General features: G+C 42.3%; 2 protein-coding genes across 15 annotated transcripts in view; one reads left to right on the top strand and one right to left on the bottom strand.

Annotated features, from left to right (window-relative positions):
• HPS3 (HPS3 biogenesis of lysosomal organelles complex 2 subunit 1) overlaps positions 1–3,939 on the bottom strand; it is a 44,497-nt gene extending 40,558 nt beyond the window's left edge. For all 7 annotated transcript variants that reach the window (XR_001443142.3, XR_013413593.1, XR_003727151.2 and 4 more), the window contains exon 1: positions 3,598–3,939. Coding sequence is in view for 2 of the 7 variants with exons in the window: in XM_015131786.3 (XP_014987272.1) it covers positions 3,598–3,814 (217 nt within the window). In the remaining 5 variants the exon portion in view is untranslated. The remainder of the gene's footprint in view (positions 1–3,597) is intronic.
• The window catches only part of HLTF (helicase like transcription factor), a 98,468-nt gene continuing 75,601 nt past the window's right edge, over positions 3,224–26,090 (top strand). For 6 of the 8 annotated variants that reach the window (XM_077991563.1, XM_077991562.1, XM_077991559.1 and 3 more), the window contains exon 1: positions 3,225–3,889. In XM_077991563.1, coding sequence (XP_077847689.1) covers positions 3,834–3,889 — 56 coding nt within the window. In that variant the 5' untranslated portion in view covers positions 3,225–3,833. Of the gene's footprint in view, positions 3,890–26,090 lie in introns of all 8 variants that reach the window. The other 2 variants (XM_077991557.1, XM_077991556.1) reach the window with 1 other exon arrangement.

Raw genomic sequence — 26,090 nt, 5'->3', positions numbered from 1 at the left:
CCCATCTCTACTAAAAATATAAAATTCGCCGGGCATGGTGGTGCATGCCTGTAATCCCAGCTACTTGGAGGGCTGAGGCTGGGAATTGCTTGAACCCCGGAGGTAGAGGTTGTGGTGAGCTGAGATCACACCATTGCACTCCAGCCTGGGCAACAAGAGCGAAGCTCTGTCTCAAAAAAAAATAATCAAATCAAATAAAAAAACAACAATTAAGTTTGCTCCATCAAATGACTCTTCCTTTCGCAAAAGGTTTCTCTGTAGCATGCAATGCTATTTGACAGCATTTTACCCACAGTAGAACTTCAAAATCGGAGTCAGTCTTTTCAAACCTTGTCACTACTTTATCAACTAAGTTTATGGAATATTCTAAATCCTTTGCTGTCATTTCAACAATGTTCACAGCATCCTCAATAGAAACAGACTCCATCTCAAGAAACCACTTTCTTTGTTTATCCATAAGAAGCAACTCCTCATCCATTCAAGTTTGATCATAAGATTGCAGGAATTCCATCACATCTTCAGGCTCCACTTCTAATTCTAGCTTTCTTGATATTTCCACTACATCTACTGTTATTTCATCGACCTAAGTCTTGAGCCTTTCAAAGTCATCCATGAGGGTTGGAATCGACTACTTCCAAACTCTTGTTAATGTTGGTATCTGACCTCCTTCCATGAACCTGAATGTTTCTAATGATGTCTAGAATGGGTGAATTCTTTCCAGACGGTTTTCAATTTATTTTGCCCAGATCCATCAGAAGAATCACTATCTGTGGCAGTTATAGCCTTACCAAATGTGTTTCTTTAATGAGACTTGAAAGTTAAAATTACTACTTAATCCATGGGCTGCAGAATGGATGCTGTATTAGCAGGCATGAAAACAACACCAATCTCCTTCTACATCTCCGTCAGAGGTCTTGAAGGACTAGGTGCATTGTCAATGTGCAGTAATCTTTCGAAAAGAATACTGGTTTCTGAGCAGATCAAAACAGTGGGCTTAAACAATGCTGTAACAGCTGTGCTGTTACCCAGGCTTGTTTCATTTCTAAAGCACGGGAAGAGTAGATTTAACATAATTTTTAAAAGGGCTCTATGATTTTCAGAATGGTAAATGAGCACTGGCCTCAATTTAGTCACCAGCTGCATCACCCCCTAACAAGAGTCAGCCTGTTCTTCGAAGCCAGGCATTATCTTCTCCTCTCTAGCCAAGAAACTCCTAGATGGCATAGTCTTCCAATTTAAGACTGTTTTGTCTACATTGAAAATCTGTTGTTTAGAACAGCTGCCTCCATAAAATCATCTTAGCTGGATCTTCTAGACTTCTGGATAACTTGCTGCAGATTCTACATCATCACTTGCTGCTTCACTTTGCACTTTTGTATTATGGAGACAGCTTCTTCCCTTAAACCTCATGAGCTGAACTCTGCTAGCTTTAAACTTTTCTTCTGCAGCTTCTCACCTCTCTCAGCCTTCACAGAATTGAACAGAGGGCCTTGCTCTGTATTAAGCCTGGGCTTAAGGGAGTATTTTGGCTGGCTTGATCTTCTATCTAGAGCACTCAAAGTTTTTTTCCCAACAGCAATAAGGCTTTCTAATCATTTGTGTTCACTAGAGTAACACATTTAATTTCAAGAACTTTTGCTTTACAGTCACAACTTGGCTAAGTGTTTGGTGCAAGAGGCCTACCGTGCAGCCTATCTCAGCTTCTGACATGCCTGCCTTCCTCACTAAGCTTAATCATTCTAGCTTTTAATTTAAAGTGAGAGACATCCAAGTGTCACTTGAACACTTAGAAGACATTGTAGGGTTATTAATTGGCCTGATTTCAATATTGTTGTTCAGGGAATAGGGCAGCCTGAGGAGGCAGAGACTATCAGAGCAGTAATCAGAACACACATAACACATGTCAATTAAGTTCACCATCTCATATGGGCACGGTTCATGGCACCCCAAAACTATTACAATAGTAACATCAAAGATCGCTGATCACCATAACAGATATAATAATAATGATAAAGTTTGAAATACTGCCAAGAATTACCAAAATGTGACTCAGAGACATGTAGCAAGCACATGCAGTGTGAAAAATGGAACTGGCAGATTTGCTCCACACAGGGTTGCCACAAACTTTCAATTGGTAAAAAAACAAAAAACAAACAAACAACCACCAAAAAGAAAACGCAGGATCTGCAAAGTACAACAAAGTGAAATGCAAAAAAAATAAGGTATGCCTGTATGTCTTGACAAAATAAGCAGTCAGATGCTATGTATGGTAACCCCACAGTTTTTAATTGAGCCACAAAATCCCAGTGTCTGGATATCACTAACACAAAATCTCAGTGTCTGGATATCACTAATCTATTAATTCGACTTTTTTTTTTTTTAACATAAATTCAGACCCCACGGTTTCTATAAACTCACACCGAACCAGCTGCAGGGTAGGGATTAGAGACATCTCCAATCTTCCAGGTTCAAGCTCTCCGCTTCATTAATACCACAGCCACCAGCTTTTGCACCGTAAATATCGAACTTTACACCCATCTTGTAAAGTATGAATCGAAGGTAAGTGTATTAAAGGAATTCTATGGTAAATTCTTCTGTGACCTAAAAGGGATCTAGTTTTAAATGTTGGATTTTTCTAAAATAGGATTCACCCACACAGTATTTCCTTGGCATTCCTTTACATTTCTGGTGGGAAAGAGTAATGGCTGCTCTTACAACTGTTTTGTTTTTGTTTGTTTGAGACGGAGTCTCGCTCTGTCGCCTACACTGGAGTCTAAGGGCGCAATCTCCGCTCACTGCAACCTCCGCCTCCCCGGTTCTAGCGATTCTCCTGCCTCAGCCTCCCCAGTAGCTGAAACTACAGGCTCCCGCCACCACGCCCGGCTAATTTTTGTATTTTCAGTAAAGACGGGGTTTCACTAAATTGGCCAGGCTGGCCGAACTCCTGACCTCGTGATCCGCCCGCCTCGGCCTCCCAAAGTGCTGGGATTACAGGCGTGAGCCACTGCGCCCGGCCACAGCTGGTTAAGAGAAGAGAAGGGGCGCAATCTAAGACTTGAGTTCTATTAACACAGATTTAAAAATCAACACATAACGTGAGCTTTCAAAAATCGACCGGAAGTGGATGGAGGTACTGATGTGAAAGGACTGGCCGTGAGTTGGAGTAATTGTTAAAGCTGGGAGTACTTGGAGGTTCAGGATACAGTACCAGTCTCCTTACTCCTACTTTTTTTTTTTTTTTTTTTTTTGGTAAGTCTTTGAAATCTTTGCACTAAAGAGTCTTTTGTTGTTGTTTGCTTAAGTATCCGAAATGAGTGGAATCCAGCCAGAGGCCTTTCTGCGGAGACCCAAAACGAAGAGGAGATATCAGCGTCTCCGCCCCGACAGAAGCAAGCTCATACCTATGCTTGCCGCGACAACCGCATAGCTCAATGCGACTTCAAGCAATCAGATGCCAGACCCAGGGAGACCATCCGGCAAGTTCCGGAAAGCAAGAAGTCCCATCCCCAGCTAGAGCTGCAGCACGGACGCTCGGTCCGCTAGCTAGGAGGCCCCAAGCCGGGCCCCAGGCGGCCTCTGGCTCTCCGGATTACTCACCCGCCTCACTGTAGGCCAGGCGCAGCACCCGGCCCAGCGTGGAGAAGGCGCACCGCGGCTGGCACAGCTCCTGGCCCGCCACCGCGAAAGCCTCCACCTTGCAGCCCGCCGCCACGAAAAGCGCGTCACGCCCCCCGCCGCAGAACCGCTCCGGCTCCAGCTTGCAGGGCACCACCTGCTGTGACCCGAACGGGTGAAGGTTGTACAGCTGCACCATCCCGACCTCCGGCTGCTGGATGGCCCAGCCTGCCCGCCCCGCAGGGCGCCCGGAGACCCCCAGCCGAACGCGAAGGTAAGACCACTTCCGTGAGCGAGCCGGCGACGCCGAGTCACGTGAACGCCAGCCGGCCCCGCCCGCGGCTAAGCTACTTAAAGGGGCAGCCGCTGGGCGTGGCGGGCTTCGGGAAAGCGGTCACGCCCATCTGGCCCGCGCTCAGGCGTTGCGGTGCTTTCGGTCTCCACGCCTCGTACTCCGCCGCCCAGAGCGCGCCACCGCTCTACGCTCAGTGGCTGGTGGGTGCGGGGACCGCTGGGTCCTGCCTTTCGTCTTTTACTGCTTCGGGCCAGGCGAGATGTTTTGATTTTTGAATACGTTCTGACAATTCATCATCTATCTTGTAACATTTTGTACTTACTTTCAGGAGCGTTATTCATGCCTCTTCAGTAGCCCCAGAGCTTCTGGAGGATGGGGTTGCAAAAACTGAAATGGGGTGCAACTCGGGGCTAAACACTCTGAAGAGTTGCTAAAAAATAGTGGAAATTCTAGAATAGTTTAGCAGGAAAGAGCAACGCCTTGAACGTGCTTGGCAAAAAGATATTTGTTTAATGAAAGAATTCATGGATTTCATCTTGTAGGCATTTGACAAAAGACTAGTTTGAACCCCAGAGGATAGAAGAACTAGGAGGGAAATTCCCTGGCTTTCAGTCCAGTGCTCCTAAAACTATGTAGTAAATGATCCATTCCTGACATCTCAGCGTGGAGTTAACGATCGCAACGCTTTCCCTTTTTTTAAAACAGATTTAGATGAAACAAGTAGTATAACTTTTTCCAATTCACCTAGAAAATGTATGTGTTAGCATGGATTGAGGGATGCTGTTTTGTTTAGGCACACAGGGACATAAATGAAAGTGCAAAATTTTCTTTAGTCAGTTTCCAGTTCAATCACCCTCTTGAGCCCTTTATTTCAAGGATTTGTAAATTAGATGCAATTGGATTGCAGTTAAACTTGCCTCCCTTTCCTAGGCCCTTCAGATGAATAAAGTATCTCTAAGTAATGGGAGACAACAGATTCTTCAAACTCAGTGAGGCAGAGAAGTAGACATGGAGGTAGCTCAGGTCAGGAACTAAGGCTGCAAAAAATCACAGAAAGCTTCTGTGGAAAACAACCAGACTAATAGTCCACCAGTTATTTGTTCTAGATACAACACTTGAGAGCAAATATCACAATCAATAGTAAAAAAGGTTCGTTTCTACAAATATCTGCCATATTATTCTTTTTGGCTTAATTTTCTCCTTCAAGACTTAATTCTCCTAATTCAATTTCCTCCTAATGAAGACTGATATTGACTTTAATGTAATCTCACCTGCATAAAAAGAATATCTATTTTGGATAAAGAAGTGAGATTTGCTCAAAGCCTGGAACCCCAGTCCTTCCTAGAGATAGTGTCTTCTTCCTTAGTATAGTCACTGCACCTGACTCATCTAAAATTCTTTGGGAAGAGACATGCTACTCAAGGGAAGTTGGGGCATGTGTCTGGTTTCCACATTTGTCAGGAGCTGTGAGCAGGAGCTGCCCACTTGCATTCCCGTTACAAATGCAGGGGCAGCAATGGCACACCATCAATTCCTTATGGGAGGTTGTATTTTGTTTGCAAGGGCTGCCATAACAAAATACCACAGACTGGGTGGCTTACACAATAGACATTTCATTTTCACAGGTCTGGAGGCTAGAAGTCCAAGATGTCAGCAGGTCTGGTTTCTCCTGAAGCCCCTCTCCTTGGCTTGAAGATGACTACCTTTTTATTATGTGCTCATATGGTCTTTCCTCCATGTGCCTGCATCCCTGGTGTCTCTCCCTCGTCTTATAAAGACACCAGCCATATTAGATTAGGACCTACCCTTATGATCTTATTTAGTCTTCTTTCTTAAAGGCCCTATCGCTATATACAGTCACATTCTGAGGTATTGGAGGTTACAGCTTCAACATATGAATTTGGGGGCAAGACAAAATTTAGCCCATAGCACATGCACTTAGGGTAGCACTCTGTTGAAAAAGGTTGTCTTGAGAACATCCCTCCCTCCCTCCTTCCTTCCTTCCTTCCTCTCTCTTTTTTTAAAGAGATGGGGTTTCGCCTGTCACCCAGACTGGAGTGCAGTGGTGTGATCTTGACTCACTGTAGCCTTGACCACCTGGGTTCAAGCAATCCTTCCATCTCAGCCTGCAGATTAGCGGGGACTATAGGCACATACTACCATGCCTGGCTAGTTTTTAAATTTTTTTGAAGAGATAGGGTCTTACTATATTACCCACGCTGATCTTGAACTCCTGGACTCAAGCGATACTCTTGCCTCAGCCTCCCAAAGTGCTAGGATTACAGGCATGAGCCACTGCACCTGGCCCTAGAACTTCTTCAAGCTGTATTTGCCGGGGAGATTTAGGATACTATATGGGTAAAAAGCTCCCCCCAGTTTCTTCTGGGTGACAGCACTGCTGGGGATGGCTACAAAAATGGTTCTGCAACAACATGGACAAAGAGCTCTACTCAACCAGCCTAGAAAAGAAAGATTCTGGATCTCTGGAGCACTGATTCCCTATCGCATCTGTGAGGTGCCTCGGGATATCTGCATTGATCTTAGAAGACGTGTTGAGAAAGTCACTCACAAAACGCCATTTACTTCTCATTTATTTCTATATTTCCTCAAAGTTCTTTCTGGAAAAGTCACAAAAATCGAACAAGGAAAGTGTATAGGAATTCCCAAAAGGTAGCTGACCACCCTTTGCATAGGTGGCTCCATTATTTTTGCTTCTTAAAAAAGGGGCCTCTGAAAGACTTTTTAAAAATTAGATTGGTGTTGTAAGCATGCTTCCGGAAGAATAGAACATGACTCTCTCAGAGCAATGGATGAAGTGGTTTCTGCATCTCTAAACACCACAATCACGACAGTCAGAGAAGCCCAAGGCACTTGGGGAAATCAAGTGCCAGCATTGAGGTGTCCAGCCCTTAGCCTTCAGATAGAGCAGTTGGTGGGGTGTAAGGAGGTGCAAACAACAGCTCCACTGGCCTTCCTTCTTCTTCCCTAGCCTCCTCTTCTCTCCCCTCTCTTCCCTAGTTTTCTTTGCCAAAGTGGTACAGGCAGGCCACTTCTGTAGATTTCCTGGCTTGCTGCATTTAGAGGGTATCCTTGCCTTTAAGATCCACCACATTGCCAAAACTAGTGCTTGCATCTTGACCCGTCAGCACCATTGTATTACTCTGTCTTCTTAAATCATTCTCTTCACTGGGCTTCTGACAGTCCACTTCAGATTTTCCTCCTCTGTCTACTTTACTAGATCCTATCCCTCCTTTCTCTAAACTCTAAAATTAGATGAACATGTTCTCTCCATCTATACTCACTCTTTCAGTGAAATCTACCAATCCCATCACTTAAAAAATTATCTAAATATTAAGAACCCCTGGATTTAAATCTCCAGCTCTCAGCTTCCTTGAGCTCTTACCTTGAATATCCAATCGTGTTAGGCTAGTCTCACATTGCTATAAAGAAACACCTGAGACTGGGTAATTTATAAAGAAAATAAGTTTAATTGGCTCACGGTTTTGCAGGCTGTGTAGGAAGCATGTTGCTGGCATCTGCTTAGCTTTTGGGGAAGTCTCAAGAAACTTAGAATCATGGCAGAAGGTGAAGGGGGAGCAGGCATATCACATGGCCAAAGCAGAAAAAAGAAAGGAGAGAGGTGCCACACACTTTTAAACAGCCAGATCTCTCAGGAAATCACTCCCTATCATGAGGACAGTACCAAGGGGAGGGTATTAAACCATGCATGAGAAATCCACCCCCGTGGTCCAATCACCTCCCACCGGACCCCACCTCTAACGTTAGAGATTGCAATTCAACATGAGATTTAGGTGGGGGCACAGATCCAAACTATGTCACCAATTTAACATCTTTATTGCCTAACAGTCATTTTCAGACTTCAGATGTCCAAAACTAAACTTCTGATTCCTTCGTGCCCTGCATCCACCTCTTCCCTAACTAGGTAACTAGCACCAGTCACTTAGGCCAAAAGCCCTGGAATGTCACTGACCCATCTTTTCCTGTATTTTTTTTTTTTTTTTTTTGAGACGAAGTCTGTCTTGTGCCCCAGGCTGGAGTGCAATGGCACGATCTCGGCTCACTGCAGCCTCCACTTCCCGGGTTCAAGCGATTCTCCTGCCTCAGCCTCCCGAGTAGCTGGGATTACAGGCACCTGCCATCATGCCCAGCTAATTTTTATATTTTTAGTAGAGACTGGGTTTCACCATGTTGGCCAGGCTGGTCTCAAATTCTGACCTCAGGTGATCCGCCTGCCTTGGCCTCCCAAAGTGCTGGGATTACAGGCATGAGCCATCATGCCCGGCTAACCCTTTTTCTCTCACACCCTACATCCAATCCATCGCAAGTCCTGTCTGTTCTGCCTTTAGAATCTGACCACTTTTCACCATATCACGATTACCATCCCAGTCCATGTCACCATCATTTCTTACCTAAGCAAATGCCTTCTAACTGGTTTCTCTGCTGTACTCTTTGCCCACCTCTAGTCTATTCTCCATAGAACAGCCAGAGACCTTTTTAAAAAGTACTGCACCTTCTCCTCCCCCTCCTTTTCACTGTCACCCAAAAAATTCATCTTAAAACTATTAAGTGGGGTAAAGTAAGACCACCATAGTAGGGGGAGGAGGAAGCCATGCAAGTGAGGAAGCAGAGCCAAATGTAATGAAAAGGGCATCCATGATGGGGTGGTACAGCCTAGTGTGGGAAGTCAGAGGCCACAATGGGTGAAGAGGGCATTGCCATGGTGTGTCAGAGCCTGATTAGTGAGGAGAGCACTCATGCAGGACAAGGAGGGCATCCACACATGGGGTGGGCTTGTTTGAAGTGTTAGAGCCTGAGCAGAGAGGAGGAGTGTTCATGTGAGGGTGTTCGTGTGGGAGGGGCAGCCTGACATGGAGGGTTGGTCTATTCAGTAAATACAGTATATTAAGAAGAGTGGGAGGCAAGTTTCTCCCTGCTGACAAAGGAAAGGACAATATAATTACTAAAAGGAGAAAATCAGAATTAGTCAATAGGAAAAATCGGAAAAATCGAAATTGTGTATCATGTGATGGGAAGCAATAAGAATACAGCATCATTTCTGAGACACTTTTATTAAAATTGCACAATTTAATAATGAGGAAAACATCAGACCAATGCAATTCTTTTTTTTTTTTTTTTTTTTTTTTTTTTTTTTTTTTTTAAGACGTAGTTTTGCTCTTGTTGTCCAGACTGAAGTGCAGTGGCATGATCTCGGCTCACCACAACCTCCGCCTCCTGAGTTCAAGCAATTCTCCTGCCTCAGCCTCCCGAATAGTTGGGATTACAGGCATGCACCACCACACCCTGCTAATTTTTGTATTTTTAGTAGAGACAGGGTTTCACCATGTTGGTCAGGCTGGTCTCGAACTCCTGACCTCTGGTGATCTACCCACCTCGGCCTCCCAAAGTGCTGGGATTACAGGCATGAGCCACTGTGCCTGGCCAGACCAATGCAATTTGAGGAAGATGCTATGATGAATTAAACTACAAATTAATGACAGAAAGATGTCTGGAAGATCTCCAAATATGTAAGAACCAAATAGCATACTTCTAAAGAAGCCATAGTTCAAAGAATTAACCAAATGGAAAATTAGAAAATTTTTTGAACTGAATGAAAATAAAAACAAACAAACAAAAAACAATACCTACATTAGAAAAGATGAATGGCTTCAAATTAATGACTTCAGCTTCTACCCTAAGAAACTAGATCTCAGAATAGGGGAAAATGATTTTAAAAAGAAAAAATTTTTTAAAAAAGAAACCAGAATAAAGAAGACTAAATTAAACTCAATGTAATCAAAAGAAAGCAAATAAAGTTCAGAGCAGAGTTCAGAGAAACCAAATACAGAAAATCATTGGATAAAATCAATAAAATCAAAAGCTGTTTCTTTGAAAAGATCAATAAAATTGGTAAAACTCTAGCCAGACTTATCGGGGGGGGGGGGCGGAAAGAGTAAAAATACACATTACAAGTATCAGGAATTAGAAGGGTGACATCATTAAAGATTCTTCAGATATTAAAACAATAATAAGGGAATATTATAGATAATTTTATGCTAATATAGTGAACAAAGTACATGAAATGGACAAAAACTCTTGAAAGCACAAGCTACCAAAGCTCACTCAAAAAGAAATAATCTGAATAGCTGTATCTATTTAAGAAATTGTATTTGTAGCTAAGAACCTTCTCAAAAAGAAAACTCCAAGCCCAGATGATTTCATGTAAACATTTACCAAATATTTAAGGAAGAAAAAGCAAATACCAATTCTACAGAATCTTTCAGGAAATGTTAAAAGAGAAAATGCTTCCCAACTTATTCTATGAGGCCAGCAGTACTCTGATGACTAAGCCAAAGCCATCACAAGAAAAGAGAACTACAAACCAATGTACCTCAACAGATGCAAAAATTCTAAACAAATGTTATCAAATTGAATCTAACAATATATAGGAAAAATAATATATTAACAAAGAAGAGTTTACCCCAGAAATGCAAAATTAGCTTAACATCTGAAAAAAATCAATATAATTCACTATATTTAATAAAAATATATTGACATTGTTTTTGACAAAGGTACAAATACAATTCTGTGTAATAAAGATAGTCTTTTCAACAAGTAGTTCATGAAAACAGTTAATCAATATGCAAAAAGTAAACTTGGAAACATCGTACCATATGAAGATTAACTCAAAATAAGTAATAGACAATGTAAAACCTAAAACTTTTAGACGAAAACATAAAAGAAAATCTTTGTGACTTTGAGTAAGACAAAAATTTCTTAGATACAACACCAAAAATACAATGCAGAGAGAAGAAAAAAATTGATATATATTATAAGTCGGGCTCGGTGGCTCATGCCTGTAATCCTAGCATTTTGGGAGCCCGAGGCAGGCACATTGCCTGGGCTCAGGAGTTCAAGACCAGTATGGGCAACACGGTGAAACCCCATCTCTACTATAAAAGAAATTAGCCAAGCGTGGCGGCCTGTGCCTACAGTGCCAGCTACTCGGGAGGCTGAGGCAGGAGAATTGCTTGAACCTGGGAGGCGGAGGTGCACTGAGCCGAGATCACGCCACTGCACTCCAATCTGGGTGACAGAGTGAGACTCCGTCTCAAAAAAAAAAAAAAAAAATATATATATATATATATATATAAAATATGCATATAGGATAATATGTATTGGATTTCATTAAAATTGAACATTTCTGTTTCTTGAAAGACATTGCTAAGGGAATGAAAAGACAAGACCAGAAGAAAATATTTGCTGGTTTCCAGAAATATATAGAACTGTCTTTAAACACTACAATGGAAAAAAAAATAAAATGGGCAAAGGATTTGAACAGATATTTCACCAAAGAAGATACATAGTGGCAGATCAGCACATAAAGGATGGATGCTCAGCATCATTAGTCAAGAAATGCAAGTCAACACCACCATTAGAAATTACTACAAACTTACAATGACTACAATGTAAAGGACTATCATAAGTGTAGATGAGTATGGGGGCAACTGGAGCTCTCATACACTACTGGTGGTTATCCAAAAGGTATGACAACTTGTAAAAACTGTTTGGTAGTTTATTACAACATTAAACATATACCATACACCTACCACATGATCCAACCATTCCATCTCCTAAGTATTTACTCAAAAGAATTAAAAGCATTTGTCTTTAAGAAGACTTGTGAACACATTCATAGGAAGTTTATGTGTAATAGAATGAATGGATAAACAAATTGTGTTTTATCCATACAATGAAATACTACTCAGCAATAAAGAGAAATGAACTATTGATATACACAACAACATGAATGGATCCCAAAATAATTATGCTGAGTGAAAGAAGCCAGACAAAAAAATAGTTCATCCCATATAATTCCATTTATATGAAATTCTAGAAAATATAAACTATAGTAACAGAAAGCAGTAGTTTGCCTGGGTCTGAATAGGGGACAGGGGTGTGAGAGGGGGAGAGATTACAAAAGAGCACAAATAAACTTTTGGGAGTGATAGAGCACAAATAAACTTTTGGGAGTGATGGATACGTTCAGTATCTTGATTGTGGTGATGGGTTTATAGGTATATGCATATATTGAAACATTACAGGCATATACCTGTAAGGATAAACGTATATACTTAAAATATGTAGGTTTTTTTTAAAAGACCACAAGACATATGACTAAGAAAATTATTCCAAATTATACTTCTACTTAAAGGTAAAGCTCACTATATGTACCTAACTACATAGTAGATACTTAACAAATATTTGTTCACGAATTTAAAATGTGAGAGAGAGGGAGAAAGATAGTGCCACTTTCCTACTCAGAACATCCCAATGGCTTCTCATGATACTGAGATTAAAAGTAAAATTTCTTAGGTTGACCTGCGAGGCCCTGCATTATCTGGCCTGTGTCTCTCTCCAACTTCCAACCAAGCTTTCCTACTACTATCTTTCATTGCATCCTTGACACAGAACCCCTCTCAAAATGCCTAGACACAGAAGTCAGTATTTTTTAAAGATTCCAGTAGGAACCACTGAGTTTATAGACCCCTTTTTTTCTGTGCTTAGAGCACTGAATAAATCGAAGCTCTTACTCTAAGATGTTGTTTCACTTTTCTAACTAATGTGTATGAAACTATGAAAGTATGTCCTCAAGTTCTAAACAGACTAAATAGCTCTTCAGACGAATACTGTTAGTCAATAGCGACCTCTGGCGGTCTGATGAGAACCTAAACGAATGATCTAATTTTCTTGGTGTAGGACCGCTCTTAACATAGGAAAACACTTCCCCCCGCCAACACACCCCTCCCCTACATACACATATTATACAGAAGTGGAAACGGAGACCCAGAGAGTAATTGATAGCTGTGGAACTGGAACATGACTGGTCCACCTACCTCCCCTTCCTCTCAAGGGCATCCTCCCCCAGAGTGGCCTCATATTAGTATCTTCCCATTATAAGGAACACCAGCATTCACCAGTAGCTTCCAGGGCTTTTCTAGCTCCCAAGCATGACCCTGGTTGATACCTGCAACTGCCAAACACAGCCACATGACTAACCTCAGTCAGAGTATCTGGAGAGTAATGGTGGTCCCTCTCCTCTATACCCTATGGTTTTGATTTCCCCTCTGGGTAGAAAGAAAAAGTTGCACTGTTAGGTAGGAAAATCTGATGGATGGGGACAACGTATAGGCTGATTTTTCCGGTTAACAATAATGGTTCCCATTTAACAAATTAGAGGACTAAGGCCCATTGAAGGTAATTGCCAAGACCATTTATCTCCACATGTTCTTCCTCTCTGTCCTGAATCCAAGGGCCTTCATACCAAGTGGGGAAACTGAGACCCAAGAACAGAACTATGCTTTCCAGGTAGGCTTCTGAAAGCCCCTGGCTGACTTGTAGCACCAACAGTAATGGGACACCAGAGGTGTGACGTTCTCAATATGAAGTAACAATGGATGATGCCAGAGTCCAAAGGAAAAGTAGTCTGAAAGAAGCTAGGATATCAGAGTTGGAGGGCAGAGGTTGAAAATTCATGCTGGAGGGGAGGGATCCTTGAACCTAGACTGGGGGAATTCGTTCCTGAAGCAGGAACTGAGTGGAATTTGAGGACTGAAGATCCAGGAGCAAGAGAAAAGGGAAGGCTGGGGCCTTATGTACGTGTCCCCTCTAGAGACAGAGAACAGCCAGTGGCTGCACTGCTCCTACCTCATTTTGTGCAGCAGATGCCTAAGGTGTGGATGCCAGGGCACTGGGACCACTAAAGAACAAGAGACCTTTCAAGTCAGTGTGAGCAGGAAAAGACCTGGGGGATAGATAAGGTCTCCTATCCCTTTCTATTCACCTGTCTCTGCTTGACACAGGAGAATCCAGCGGCAGCAGTGGAGAGTCCTACCCTTTCCACTCCATCCAAAGTCTTAATTTCTCGGAACTTTTATTGACACCATGAGGTACCAAACTGTCAAGTCTAAAAGAGGCTTCACAGACACCTTCACCAGGAGAAAGCTAGGGGCTGCCCTTGTTTCCTCAGCAAAGGGAAAGATACAGATTAATCCTGGTCTCTGTAGTCCAGATGAAAGAAAGGCTTTGAAACCCAGCACAAAGCCCTGTGGAGCTTTCAGGGAAGCGTAGCCCTGAATGAAGAGGGTACATTTTCCAAGCTCCCTGGAAATAGTAGTTTTTGTGCTCCAGATGCTCATGACCTGCTTGGCATCTGTGCTGCACTCGAGGCTGGGGCCCGATCTTGTGCCAAGCAGGCACATATGGCCATCCTTCAAGGCTGGCCTGGTGCCACTGTGTCCAGAATTGGTGGGTTCTTGGTCTGACTTAAAGAATGAAGCAGCAGACCCTCGCAGTGAGTGTTACAGTTCTTAAATATGGTGTGTCCGGAGTTTGTTCCTTCAGATGTGTCTGGAGTTTCTTCCTTTTGGTGGGTTCGTGGTCTTGCTGACTTCAGGAGTAAACCTGCAGACTCTTGTGGTGTTACAGCTCGTAAAGGTGGCACCAACCCAAAGAGCGAGCAATAACAAAATTTATTGTGAAAAAGAACAAACCTTCCACGGTGTGGAGGAAGACCCCAGCGGGTTGCTGCTGAGGCTTCCTGGCCTGCTTTTATTCCCTTATCTGGCCCCACCCACATTCTTCTGATTGGTCCATTTTACAGAGAGCTGATTGCTCCATTTTACAGAGAGCTGATTGGTCCATTTTACAGAGAGCTGGTTGGTCTGTTTTGACAGAGTGCTGATTGGTGCATTTACAATCCTTTAGCTAGACACAAAAGTTCTCCAAGTCCCCACCCATCCTAGAAGCCCAGCGGACTTCACCTCTCACTGGCATTTGCCCTGGACTTTGTGGCACCCTGCCCGGGCACTCCGGCAGCCCAGAGGCAGCTCCTCACAGACAGCCAAGAGGCAAAGAGGGGAAGCGAGAAAGAGACAGAGACCGGCCATCCTGGCCAATGATCCCACGAAGAGGGAATGGCAGTAGCGCGAGGTGGAGGAGGCGCTGAGAGCCCGATGGCTGGCTAGCACGTCATCGCTTCTCACCACCAGGGGTGGAGTGGGTGCGACTGTTACCCTTCCGTTTGCCTGTCTGTCGAGGGTGGAGGGTCGTTAAGACTTTACTGTAGCATGGGACTTAGTGTATCCAGAGCTCACAATCTGGAAGGGGCTAACAAGCAAACCAACAAAACAATCATATGTTACAATTGCTATGTTGGGCAGAAGTGCGTGGGTGGGAAAGTTTCCCAGAGGCACTGAAGTTCGAGCTGAAATCTGGGGAAGCTGGAAGCTGGAAGCTGGCAAGGCGTACAGGCAGGCCCAAGGTCTCCGGGAGAGGTATCACAGGCCCAGGGACCAGAGAGGAGTTAACAGAACTTAAACCTTTGGTGGGAAGAGTAAAGAGGTAACGGGGAGAGAGGTGGGAGTAGGGAGAAGGACCACCCTAAGCTAGATTGAGCAACTTGGACTGTGTGTCTAGGATAGTATGGAGAAATTAGAACTCCAGGCAGAGGTCTTATCTACTCAAAATTGGATTTTAAAACAATCCATTTCCATTATGGAGGGTAGATTGAAATGACTGACATTGGGGTCAGGAATTCATGGGAAGAAAATGATAGTGATCTTGGCTAGAGCAGAAGCAGTGGAGATGGAGAGGAGACGATATCATGGCAATGAGATGTATTTAGGAGATAGGCTGGGGGAAAAAATGGTCATTGATTGGGTGGGGGATGGTAGATTACTTTGGGCCTCCTGGGGGTAGGGTGGGTGCCATTCATTGAGTAGAGAAATTCACACACGTGTTGCCCATTTTTCTTGCACAGGATGTCCTTATTTATAAACTATCTCATTCGAATAAATAAACTGAAGATTTCCAACCATTTGCACATGTACATGTGAACACACATAATATGCAATGCACTGATAGACATAAATGCATAAGTTGCGTTAGATTTGGAATGACAGACTAGGTCCTTGCCGCCTCACTCCTCCCTTTATACACCTCAGGGTCTGTTCCTCTTCATGGTGAGCTCTTGTGCAAGCTGCTTAGCCTCTTTTGGCTTAATTTCCAAAAGGCAACTGCTTAGAGATGGACCAGTCAATTGTTACGAGCATGTGGCAGTTTAAGCATGACCCTTAAGTACTAAAAGAATCCTAGTGCGTTTATTGATAATGGCATCTGTAGAAGAGATGCCCACTTAGAAAAGAGGAACCCAGCATTGTGTCCGGAATTGGTGGGTTCTTGGTCTCGCTGACTTCAAGAATGAAGCCGCAGACCCTCGCAGTGAGTGTTACAGTTCTTAAAGATGGTGTGTCCGGAGTTTGTTCCTTCTGATGTTCGGACGTGTTCAGAGTTTCTTCCTTCTGGTAGGTTTGTGATCTCGCTGACTTCAGGAGTGAAGCTACAGACCTTCGTGGTGAGTGTTACAGCTCTTAAGATGACATGTCTAGAGTTGTTCGTTCCTCCCGTCCAGAGTTATCCATTCCTCCCAGTGGGTTCATGGTCACTCTGGCCTCAGGAGTGAAGCTGCAGACCTTCATGGTGAGTGTTACAGCTCATAAAGGCAGTGAGGACCCAAAGAGTGAGCAGCAGCAAGATTTATTGCAAAGAGCAAAAGAACAATGCTTCCACACTGTGGAAGACGACCCAAAGGAGTTGCCACTGCTGGCTGGGGCAGCCTGCTTTTATTCCCTTATCAGACCCCACCCACATCCTGCTGATTGGTCCATTTTGACAGGGTGCTGATTGGTGCGTTTACAAACTTTGAGCTAGACACAGAGTGCTGACTGGTGCATTTACAATCCTTTAGCTATACACAAAAGTTCTCCAAATCCCCACTGGACTCAGGAGCCCAGCTGTCTTCCCTAGTGGATCCCATGCAGGGGCCTGGGCAGAGCTGCGCACCAGTCCGGCACTGCACGCCCACACTCCTCAGCCCTTGGGCGGTTGATGGGACCGGGTGCTGCCAAGCAGGGGGCGGCACCCATTGGGGAGGTTCTGGCCGTTCCGGAGCCCACTGTCAGGCGGGGAGGGGGGGCGCTCAGGCATGGTGGGCTGCAGGTCCTGAGCCCTGCCCCGCGTGCAGGTGGCTGAGGCCCCGGGGAGAATTTGAGCATGAGGCGAGTAGGCCAGTAGTGCTGGGGCACCTGGCACATCCTCGGCAGCTGCTGGCTTGGGTGCTAAGCCCTCATGGCCTGGGGCCAGCAGCACCAGCCCCGCTCCAAGTGCAGAGCCCGCTGAGCCCATGCCCACCTGGAACTCGCTCTGGCCCACTAGCGCCACCCACAGCCCCGGTTCCCGCCTGCGCCTCTCCCTCCATACCTCCCTTGCACACCTCCCCGCAAGCAGAGGGAGCCGACTTCGGCCTTGACCAGACCAGAGAGGGGCTCCCATAGTGCAGCAGCAGGCTGAAGGGCTCCTCAAACCTGGCCAGAGTGGGCAGCAAGGCCAAGGAGGCACCGACAGTGAGGGCTGCTAGCATGTTGTCACCTCTCAGCATGACTGTACAAAGACAAGTGAAAAGAAGGGTTGAAATAAATATATCTTCCCACGTTTAAAAATGCAAACATGGAACTTCGGGAACATTTGATGAAATGGAGATTATGGTGTAAAAATTAACAAGCATTCACAGCCTCCTTCTGACCACAGAACTGTCAACATATATACTCGTGGTGTTGAAGGGTGGACTGGGAAATGGCAGAGAAACAAAAACCTGTTTTCTTCTGGGGCTGACCCAGAGGCAGAAGTAGGCCATAACCAATGCTAGGATGAACAAAGGAAGGTAGGTTTCTTCCCCAGTAAATGCCAGATTCTTGTTGGCCAAACTGATGAGAGGTTCCATGGGGTCTGTAGCACATGTCCTTGATAGGAAGAAGTTAGATGTCCCAGATCTCCCTGGGATCCCCACAGGGAGAGAGAAGTAAAAACCAGGCTCTCTCCTTTCTGGGTGATGGGGAAGTACCTCCCGGAAATAACTAGTAACTCAGGCAACTGTGCTAATGGTTTTATTACAATGAAAAGTGGAGAAGAGTATAGAGGAGACCCCAAATGGAGCAGAGAAGAGGTGACCTCCCTTTTAGAAGCAACTTAAGTCTTCAGTAACATAACTCCTTCTGGGCCGGCTCCTAGGTGTGTGGTAATTCTAGGGGGACCTATAGCACAGTAAATCTCAGCCTCTTGGCATTGCAAAGAGGGTGGTAGAGGAATGATTTTCTCTGGGGATTGTATGAGGCTTTAGGTCCCTGAGGAATAGCCACACCTGGAGGAAACCTTTCTAAACAGAAAAGGTCTCTGTTAGTGGAGTACCTTCCCAGAGATATCTTGGAGGTCCAAGCTGCTTCCTTACAAGTATCGGGGTGTCAGGGGGAAGGACAGGTAGAGGTGCATTGGGCAGTGGAGGAAAGGAGGCTACCACTCAGCAGAACTCTCCTATGCAACTAACCCATGAGAGAACCTTATAGCTCCAGAACATTTATCCTTCTGAAGTATTCTTCCTGGTGACTCTCAATGGGATAGTCCAATCTATTTTCCAATGACAGCCTGGAACTGAATCAGTCTGGCTCACAAACAGCACTAAGACCTACCCAAATAAGCTGGATTGTCAGCTACTTGTCACCTCTGTAACTCCAGTGTTTAGTAGAAAAGGCTCTGTCACTTAGGAGCTGACCAATAAATACTTTTCAAATAACTAAATGAAAAATTGAATACAAAATATTCAGTACTATCTTAGGTATTGCAGTAAAATAGTCTTGGTGGAAAAAAATGTAAGGGTGGTCTAGCCTGGAGAGAAAAGAACTCCCTAATTTTGCTAAGTCCTAGAGGGTCATACTTTAACCATTTATCATGCCTCTTGCTTAATCTTTTTTAGATAGGCCGAGTATAGGCCTCATTTTTTATTAGTTCCTCCTTTAGCTGGTATTCTCGGGTTTTCCCACCTCCAGCTTCAGAGAATAAATTACAGTATTATTCAAGGTTCATTTTAAGAGTTGAATAAATTTTGAATTGGAAGGCAAGTAGAAATAATTTTAGATTTAAATTCCAAAAAACACCCTACAACTTCTTTTAGCCAAAAGATATGAAAACTTTTAAGCCTTAATACTAATTACAGTGATCTTCTATTCAAACTATTTGTCATTTAGGCCAGGCACGGTGGATCGCGCCTGTAATCCCAGCACTTTGGGAGGCTGAGGCAGGTGGATCACTTGAAGTCAGGAGTTCGAGACCAGCCTGGCTAACATAGTGAAACCCCATCTCTTCTAAAAATACAAAAAATTAGCCAGGTGTTGTGGTGCATACCAGCAGTCCCAGCTACTCGTGAGGGTGAAGTGGGAGGATGACTTGAGCCCAGGAGGCGTTGGAGGTTGCCGTGAACCAAGATCATGCCACTGCACTCCAGCCTGGGCAACCGAGTGAGACTGTCTCAAAAAAAAAAAAAAAAAAATTATTTAAGTGGTTTAATTCCAGAAACATTTTGAGATCTAAAAATACCCACAATGGGTGCTACTGATATTTTTATGTTTCTTGTAAAAGCACAAATTCTAAGTGGAAAAACCTAAAGAATGGCACAAAGAATATAAGAAAAGAAGGGACACAAATTGGGAGAGCAATTGGAGGTGGGATGAGAAGGGAATATTGAAACTGATCCAGTAGCCCCATGGACCAGCAGTCTCCAACCTTTTTGGCACCAGGGACCGGTTTCGTGGAAGACAGTTTTTCCACAGACTAGGGCAGGAGGCTGGGGAGGGGCATGATTTTGGGATGAAACTGTTCCACCTCAGATCATCAGGCATTAGTTAGATTATCATAAGGAGCACACAACCTAGATCCCTCGCATGTGCAGTTCACAATAGGGATCGGGCTCCTATGAGAATCCAGTGCTGCCACAGATCTGACAGAAGGCGGAGCTTAGGTGGTAATAATGCTCGCTTGCCTGCAACTCACCTCCTGCTGTGCACAGGCCCAAATTCCTAACAGGCGATGGAGCAGTACCAGCCTGCCACTCAAGGGCTGGGGACTCCTGCCATAGACAGTTCTTTTGGATAAACATAGAAACTGACCCTCTGGTTTTAAAACTTGAAATTTGTATTTCTTTTATCTGAGTTCCTTCCTCCTGAGAAGATCTCCAGGCCACTTAAAAAGTATCAGAGAACTGAAACTCACCAGATCACCACATGCAGGCAATTAGAATCCCTCATTTTGTTTCATTACCCCTCCCTAGTTTCTGTTTTCCAACACATTGTTACATATGTTCCCTGCTATATAAAGCCCTAATTTTAGTGGGTCAGGAAGATATATTTGAGACTGATCTCCCATCTCCCTAGACAGTACCTGCTGAAAGCTTTCTTTCTTGGAAAAGCCTTCTTGAACCTTGGCAATAATCATCTCAGTGATTGGCTTTCTGTGCCGTGAGCATCAGGACCTAGATTGAACCCCTGGTGTTTCAGTAACAGATTTCATACCCTGACCTGGAATGCATTGCTCAGCTGCTTTGGGGCCGGTAAGTCTTGGAAAACCTCTGATCACCTGACCTCCCAGTTTTGGCAAGAGGTAAGTTCTGGTCTGTCTATGGCCTTGTGGCAGCCAGCCCCAACTATGTGCCTGACAGCCTACAAAGAACAGCCTTTGAAATTTGGCGTATGTATACGAATAGGTGAGTGTCCTTTGTGGGCCCAGACAGCAGGATCTGCTCCTCTCAATTTGAGAAATTTTTAAAGGAATTTCCATTTGCAGGATGAACAAGCCCAGTTGAGTAAGAGAGTGAAACACTTTGTTTCAATTTGGACCCTCTTGGGGGCTTGTTTGTAATTGTGTGTGCCTCCAGGCTTGTTTGTGGCTTGTTTGTAACTGTTGTGTATACGTCACAATTGTTGTGTGAGTGTCTTTTGTGGATATCAGACAGAGGGATTGGCTCCTCTTAATTTGAGAAATTGCGAAGGAATTTTTGATTGCATGTTGGCCAAACCCAACCTGTTGAGAGAGGACACTGTTGGAGCTAGTTTGTGGCTGCAGCAGTTGGATTGTGTTTTGGTGATTCTTTCGTGTGTGTGTCAATATAGTCGTGGGAAATTTGAATTTGATAAACTAATATCCTTTTGTAATATTGTTTCACCCCAATATTGTTTGGAATCTGGAGTTTGCTGTTAAATGGGCAAGTGAAATGGAGTTCCATGTGTTCAGGTTTTTGTGCTGCTGTTCTAAGCAGGGCCTGGCCTGGTTAGTATGTAGTGTTCTCCTGTGGTGCTGCTGTTTGGCTTCAGTGTTGCTTGGAGCCTAGGAGGCTTGGCCTTTAAAAATCAAACTGCCATGGAAACTGCTTTACCCAAAATTTTGGTTCACAGCGTTCACTGGATGATACAGTTTGGCTGTGTCCTCACCCAAATCTCATCTTGAATTTTACTCCCGTAATTCCCATGTTGTGTGAGGGACCCGGTGGGAAATAATTTGAATCATGGGGGCATTTTCCCCATACTGTGCTCATGGTAGTGAATAAGTCTCATGAGATCTGATGATTTTACCTGGGCTTTCCGTTTTTGCATCTGCCTCATTGTCTCTTGCCGCTGCCGTGTAAGAAGTGCTTTTCACCTCCCGCCATGATTGTGAGGCCTCCCCAGTCATGTAAAACTGTAAGTCCAATTAAACCTCTTTTTCTTCCAAGTCTTGGATGGGAAGAAAAAGAGGTTTAATTGGACTTACAGTTAAACCTTATCAGCAGCATGAAAACAGACTAATACACTGGATTACCTATTGAGACAAACAAAGCATAGCCATGTAAACTGGTGAGTTTGTATTGCTATCTCATGGCTAGAGTTCTGAGGTAAATGCTATTGGATCTTTGTCTATGTGTGTGTATTCGTGTCTAGATGTGCTTAGGTATGTACATTTATTATATGTTGTGTCTACTAAATTGGCTTATAAATAAAAGAGCACTTAATATATTAAGCCCAAAGTATTTTTCAAGTTCATGTGACTTATGTAAACCTTTAATAAACAAGCTGGCTTTAAAATTATTGATAATATAAAAATGGAAATCTCTTCAGAATTGTCAGCGTACCTTTATGTCTGGATTTTGTATTTGTCTCTGCTAGATATTTTGAAGTATCAGGCTTTGGCATAGAAGGTTATAAAACTATAAACCCAGCCAAAACAAAATGATCTTGGTTTGTGTGCCTTGACAAATGAGACTAATTTAATGTTGTTAGCTGAATCTTCTGAGTTACTGGCAAAAATACCTATGTATTTAAGGTTCTTACGTGGGTGAGTACCTGATGTTCACTGGCTGTAAAAAAAATAAAACAAGCTTGTGCGGTGGCTCAAGCCTGTAATCCCAGCACTTTGGGAGGCTGAGAAGGATGCATTATCTGAGGTCAGGAGTTCAACACCAGCCTGGCCAACATGGTGAGACCCCATCTCTACTGAAAATATAAAAATTATCTGGGCATGGTGGCGCACACCTGTAATCCCACCTACTTGGGAGGCTGAGGCACGAGAATCACTTAAATCCAGGAGGCGGAGGTTACCATGAGCTGAGATCGCACCACTGCACTCCAGTCTGGGTGACAGAGCAAGACTCCGTCTCAAAATAAATAAGTAAATAAATAAATGAATACATAAATAAATAAATAAAACAAAGGCTAACAAGGAAATAACTTTAAATGATGATTAGCTGTGACTAATATCTCAGTTTTCAGAAGTAGTCTAAACTGTTGAAAATGAAAGAATTGAGTACTTGTAAATGGGATAAATGTTGTAGGTGTTTTTTTGTGTAATTTAAAATCTTAAAATGATTTTTAATGCTCATTAGATATCTGGGTCGCTTCCAATTAAGAAAAGGTTATGATATGGTGAAACATATTTGTAAAAATTATTGAATAGTTTTCATCTATAAAATGATAATATCTGATAGGCCGCTCAGGATTTTTTGCTTCCCAGGTTTTCACTAAAATTTAAGGTCTAGGGATAAGAATTATAGTTAATATATTATTCTGTATATAAAATGTACCAAAAAGAGGTGTCCTTAGTGAGAAAAATAATAATTTTTATTTAATTCAGAAGTTATCTAAAGTTTAATTCAAAATATGGACTTGAAAAGGTACTTTGTGAAACAAAGTAGTAAGAAGTAGGGGAGAGTGATGAGAAGAAAGTTACAGCTATGAAGATGTGTTTTTGGTAAGGAAGGTTATAAAGAAAAGAGAATACTTTCATATGAGAAAGGATGGTAAATTGTGAGGTAAATTTTTGTCCTAAAGTAAAATGACTGGTTATTTAAAAAAAAAAAAAAAGTTGAAAAAGTTTGGATAGTAAAATATTCTTTAAAGCCTGCTAGAAAATTGGAGAAATTCAGCAAATTAACACTGCTCATAAATTAAATTTTGTAAAGAAATACATTGGCAGTTTGGCCATTCTTTTTTAATGAAGTTAAGCATGAAGCCAGATTTAGTTAGCATGGAGCCAAATTTCACATATATGCTTGCATTGCTTCACACTATATTTGCTATTCTGCATAGATAGTTTCAGCACTAAAGTACTTACTGGTCATGTACCTAAAGTGAATTTCTCAATTGCAAAAAATACATAATGGTATTAGTGGACTTAAAGACATTTAATTGTGTATCAGCAACAAAATATTCATCATGTGTTTTCTTAGGCTCCAGGCAATACTATAGCCTCCCTGGTAAACCAAGTAAGAGAAAAATTGGAGGGTGGTTTCCTGTTTATTTGTTGTTTTTCTTCTAATTTTCATTTATTTGCTGTTTTTTTCTCCTTTGCATTTTACTTATATAAACACATATAACACCATTGATTTTTTTAGTTTCTAATGGAAGGCTTTTATTTGGTTCTATGAATAGTCATTTTGTTTCCTATGAATTTCCAAGAATCCAAAAATCCCTAAGCTACCATTATCAAGCCTCTAAAAATTGATAGAGGATACCAGGTATTTGAAATTTGATTGGTTTTGCTACTCTGATGCTCTCGAGAGTCATGAGAGCTTTAGGGTTCCTGGCAAAAAAAAAAAAAAGTACATAAAAGACTTACTTTTATAAGTTCTAAGCAGAAATAGTATATTATATATCTTGTTATTTGGAAAAGTAGATGAGATTAAGATTTTTAAAATGGTGTTTATTTCCAAAGAAATTCAGTTCACTCAGTAATTGGAATTGATTTCAGATCTTTTCCTTTAGGTCATGAAGAAAAACTGTGATATGGGTGCAAAGTTTTAATGTTCAGGAAAGATTAGCCTTGTTTTTTTTTTTTTTTTTTTCAGACGGAGGCTCACTCTGTCGCCCAAGCTAGAGTGCAGTGGCGTCATCTCAGCTCACTGCAACCTCCACCTCCCGGGTTCAAGCAATTCCCCTGCCTCAGCCTCCCAAGTAGCTGGGATTACAGGCATGTGCCACCATGCCTGGCTAATTTTGTAGTTTTAGTAGGGACGGGGTTTCACCGTGTTGGTCAGGCTGGTCTCAAACTCCACACCTCAGATGATCTGCCCGCCTCAGCCTCACAAAGTGTTGGAATTACAGGCGTAAGCCACTGTGCCCAGCCAGCCTTGTTCTTAAAGAAATTACTTTGACTAGGATTTCTCTGAAATTACTTTAGTTGCATTAACCATTATTAAAATTAAGTGACAGTCACTTGAATTAAGTAGTAATTTTTTTTTTTTTTTTTAAGGAGAGACTTTCTAGTGATCTTTGATCCTAAGCTTTTTATCACTGTTAGGCCTTCATGTGTGTACTTGAAAATAAAATATGTACAAGTGTTAAGTTGGTTTGAAGATTTTAATGGTGAAAGTTACCTAAACAGTTGTCAGTACTATATCTAGAAACCAACTTGGAAATGCATGATGATGCTCATTTAAATAGCTGAAAATAAAATATTGTATGCTTGTTCTTACTTTGTGACTGTTTTGTAGTATAGAGTTTAAGGGAAGGGAGATAATTTATCTTCATACTGAGTTTCCAGAACTGATATTTGCATTTGCCTTTTTTTTTTTTTTTTTTTTTTAAATAATGGAGAGAAAGGTTAGTTGTCTTACTTTGGTGAGTTGGCATAGGACCTATCACTTTTTGATGCTTTTGGTCACAGATCTACCACTAGAATGCTAGAGTTAGACATACGCAATGAGTAATCTAACTACTTTAATATGGTGGTTTGAAGTACTATAGGCAATAATTCCTATACACCAAATCACAGTGTTTTAATTTGTAACATGTTAGAGCGAGTGATAGGAATTTCTGTAGTATAAACACCCTATTAACTAATCCTTGTGCTGTTAAGGGCTTTGACTCCTGGGTCTTAAGAAGGCACTTACGCCTTCTAAATTTTGAGCATTGACACAAGTTGAAGCATCGTCTTCAGATGCTAGAGAAGGCAACAATGAAAATTAACTGCTTTCATGAGACACAGGGCTGAAAATTGAAACTATTTAGTCCCTCTAGGCCCAGGGACTATAGTGGAAGAGGTGGGTGCATGAGATTGTTAAGTGCTGATTTTGAGGGATAAGATTAGTTTAGACTGTTTCTGTAAATTAAACATTAATATCAAAAGCATACTGATGCAAGGCCAGCATCTGGGACCATATGTCTGAATAACAGGGTTTTCTTGGAGCATTAATCAGCTATTTAATAAAAAATCATAAAAGGTTATAAAAATTTTTTGGAAATCTTACTTTATGGTCAAACTGATTAAAGTTAGATAGATTTGTTTGTAAGGTTTTATTTAAATCAGCTTTAGTATTAATAATATACCATATAAATATAAAATTTGGTTTTTTCTTTTGAACAAAATTTTCATGTAAGAGATCTTAAGAGATTTGTGTTTACCTTTTGAGTAAACTGCAGGAAAAAAAAAAAGACGGCGAGGAGACACATTTAGTTGGCTTCACGTTGAATTTATTAGGTCTTATTGTTTGGGAGACTGGGTCTGTCCCCTATCAAAGAGTAAACATTTTTGTTTTATCATTTCAGCTAGATGAATGACTATTTCATAATTACCTATGGTCCTATTTTTGTGATATGAAGTGTCTTAAACCTTTGATAGACTCCAAGAGTGGAATTTCAGGTTTTAAATTCAATCTTTTTGACCTTAAAAAAACTTTTTTGGATATTAGGTTCCCTGAAGTTACCTGTCTCTCTCTCCAAGAGAGACATATTAGGCTTATTTGTTCTGT

This window comes from Macaca mulatta, chromosome 2 (assembly GCF_049350105.2).
Source record: "Macaca mulatta isolate MMU2019108-1 chromosome 2, T2T-MMU8v2.0, whole genome shotgun sequence".
In the NCBI taxonomy this organism is placed as follows: Eukaryota; Metazoa; Chordata; class Mammalia; order Primates; family Cercopithecidae; genus Macaca; species Macaca mulatta.
Note: the sequence above shows the minus strand (reverse complement) of the source record. Positions and strands in the feature narration are given on the sequence as shown.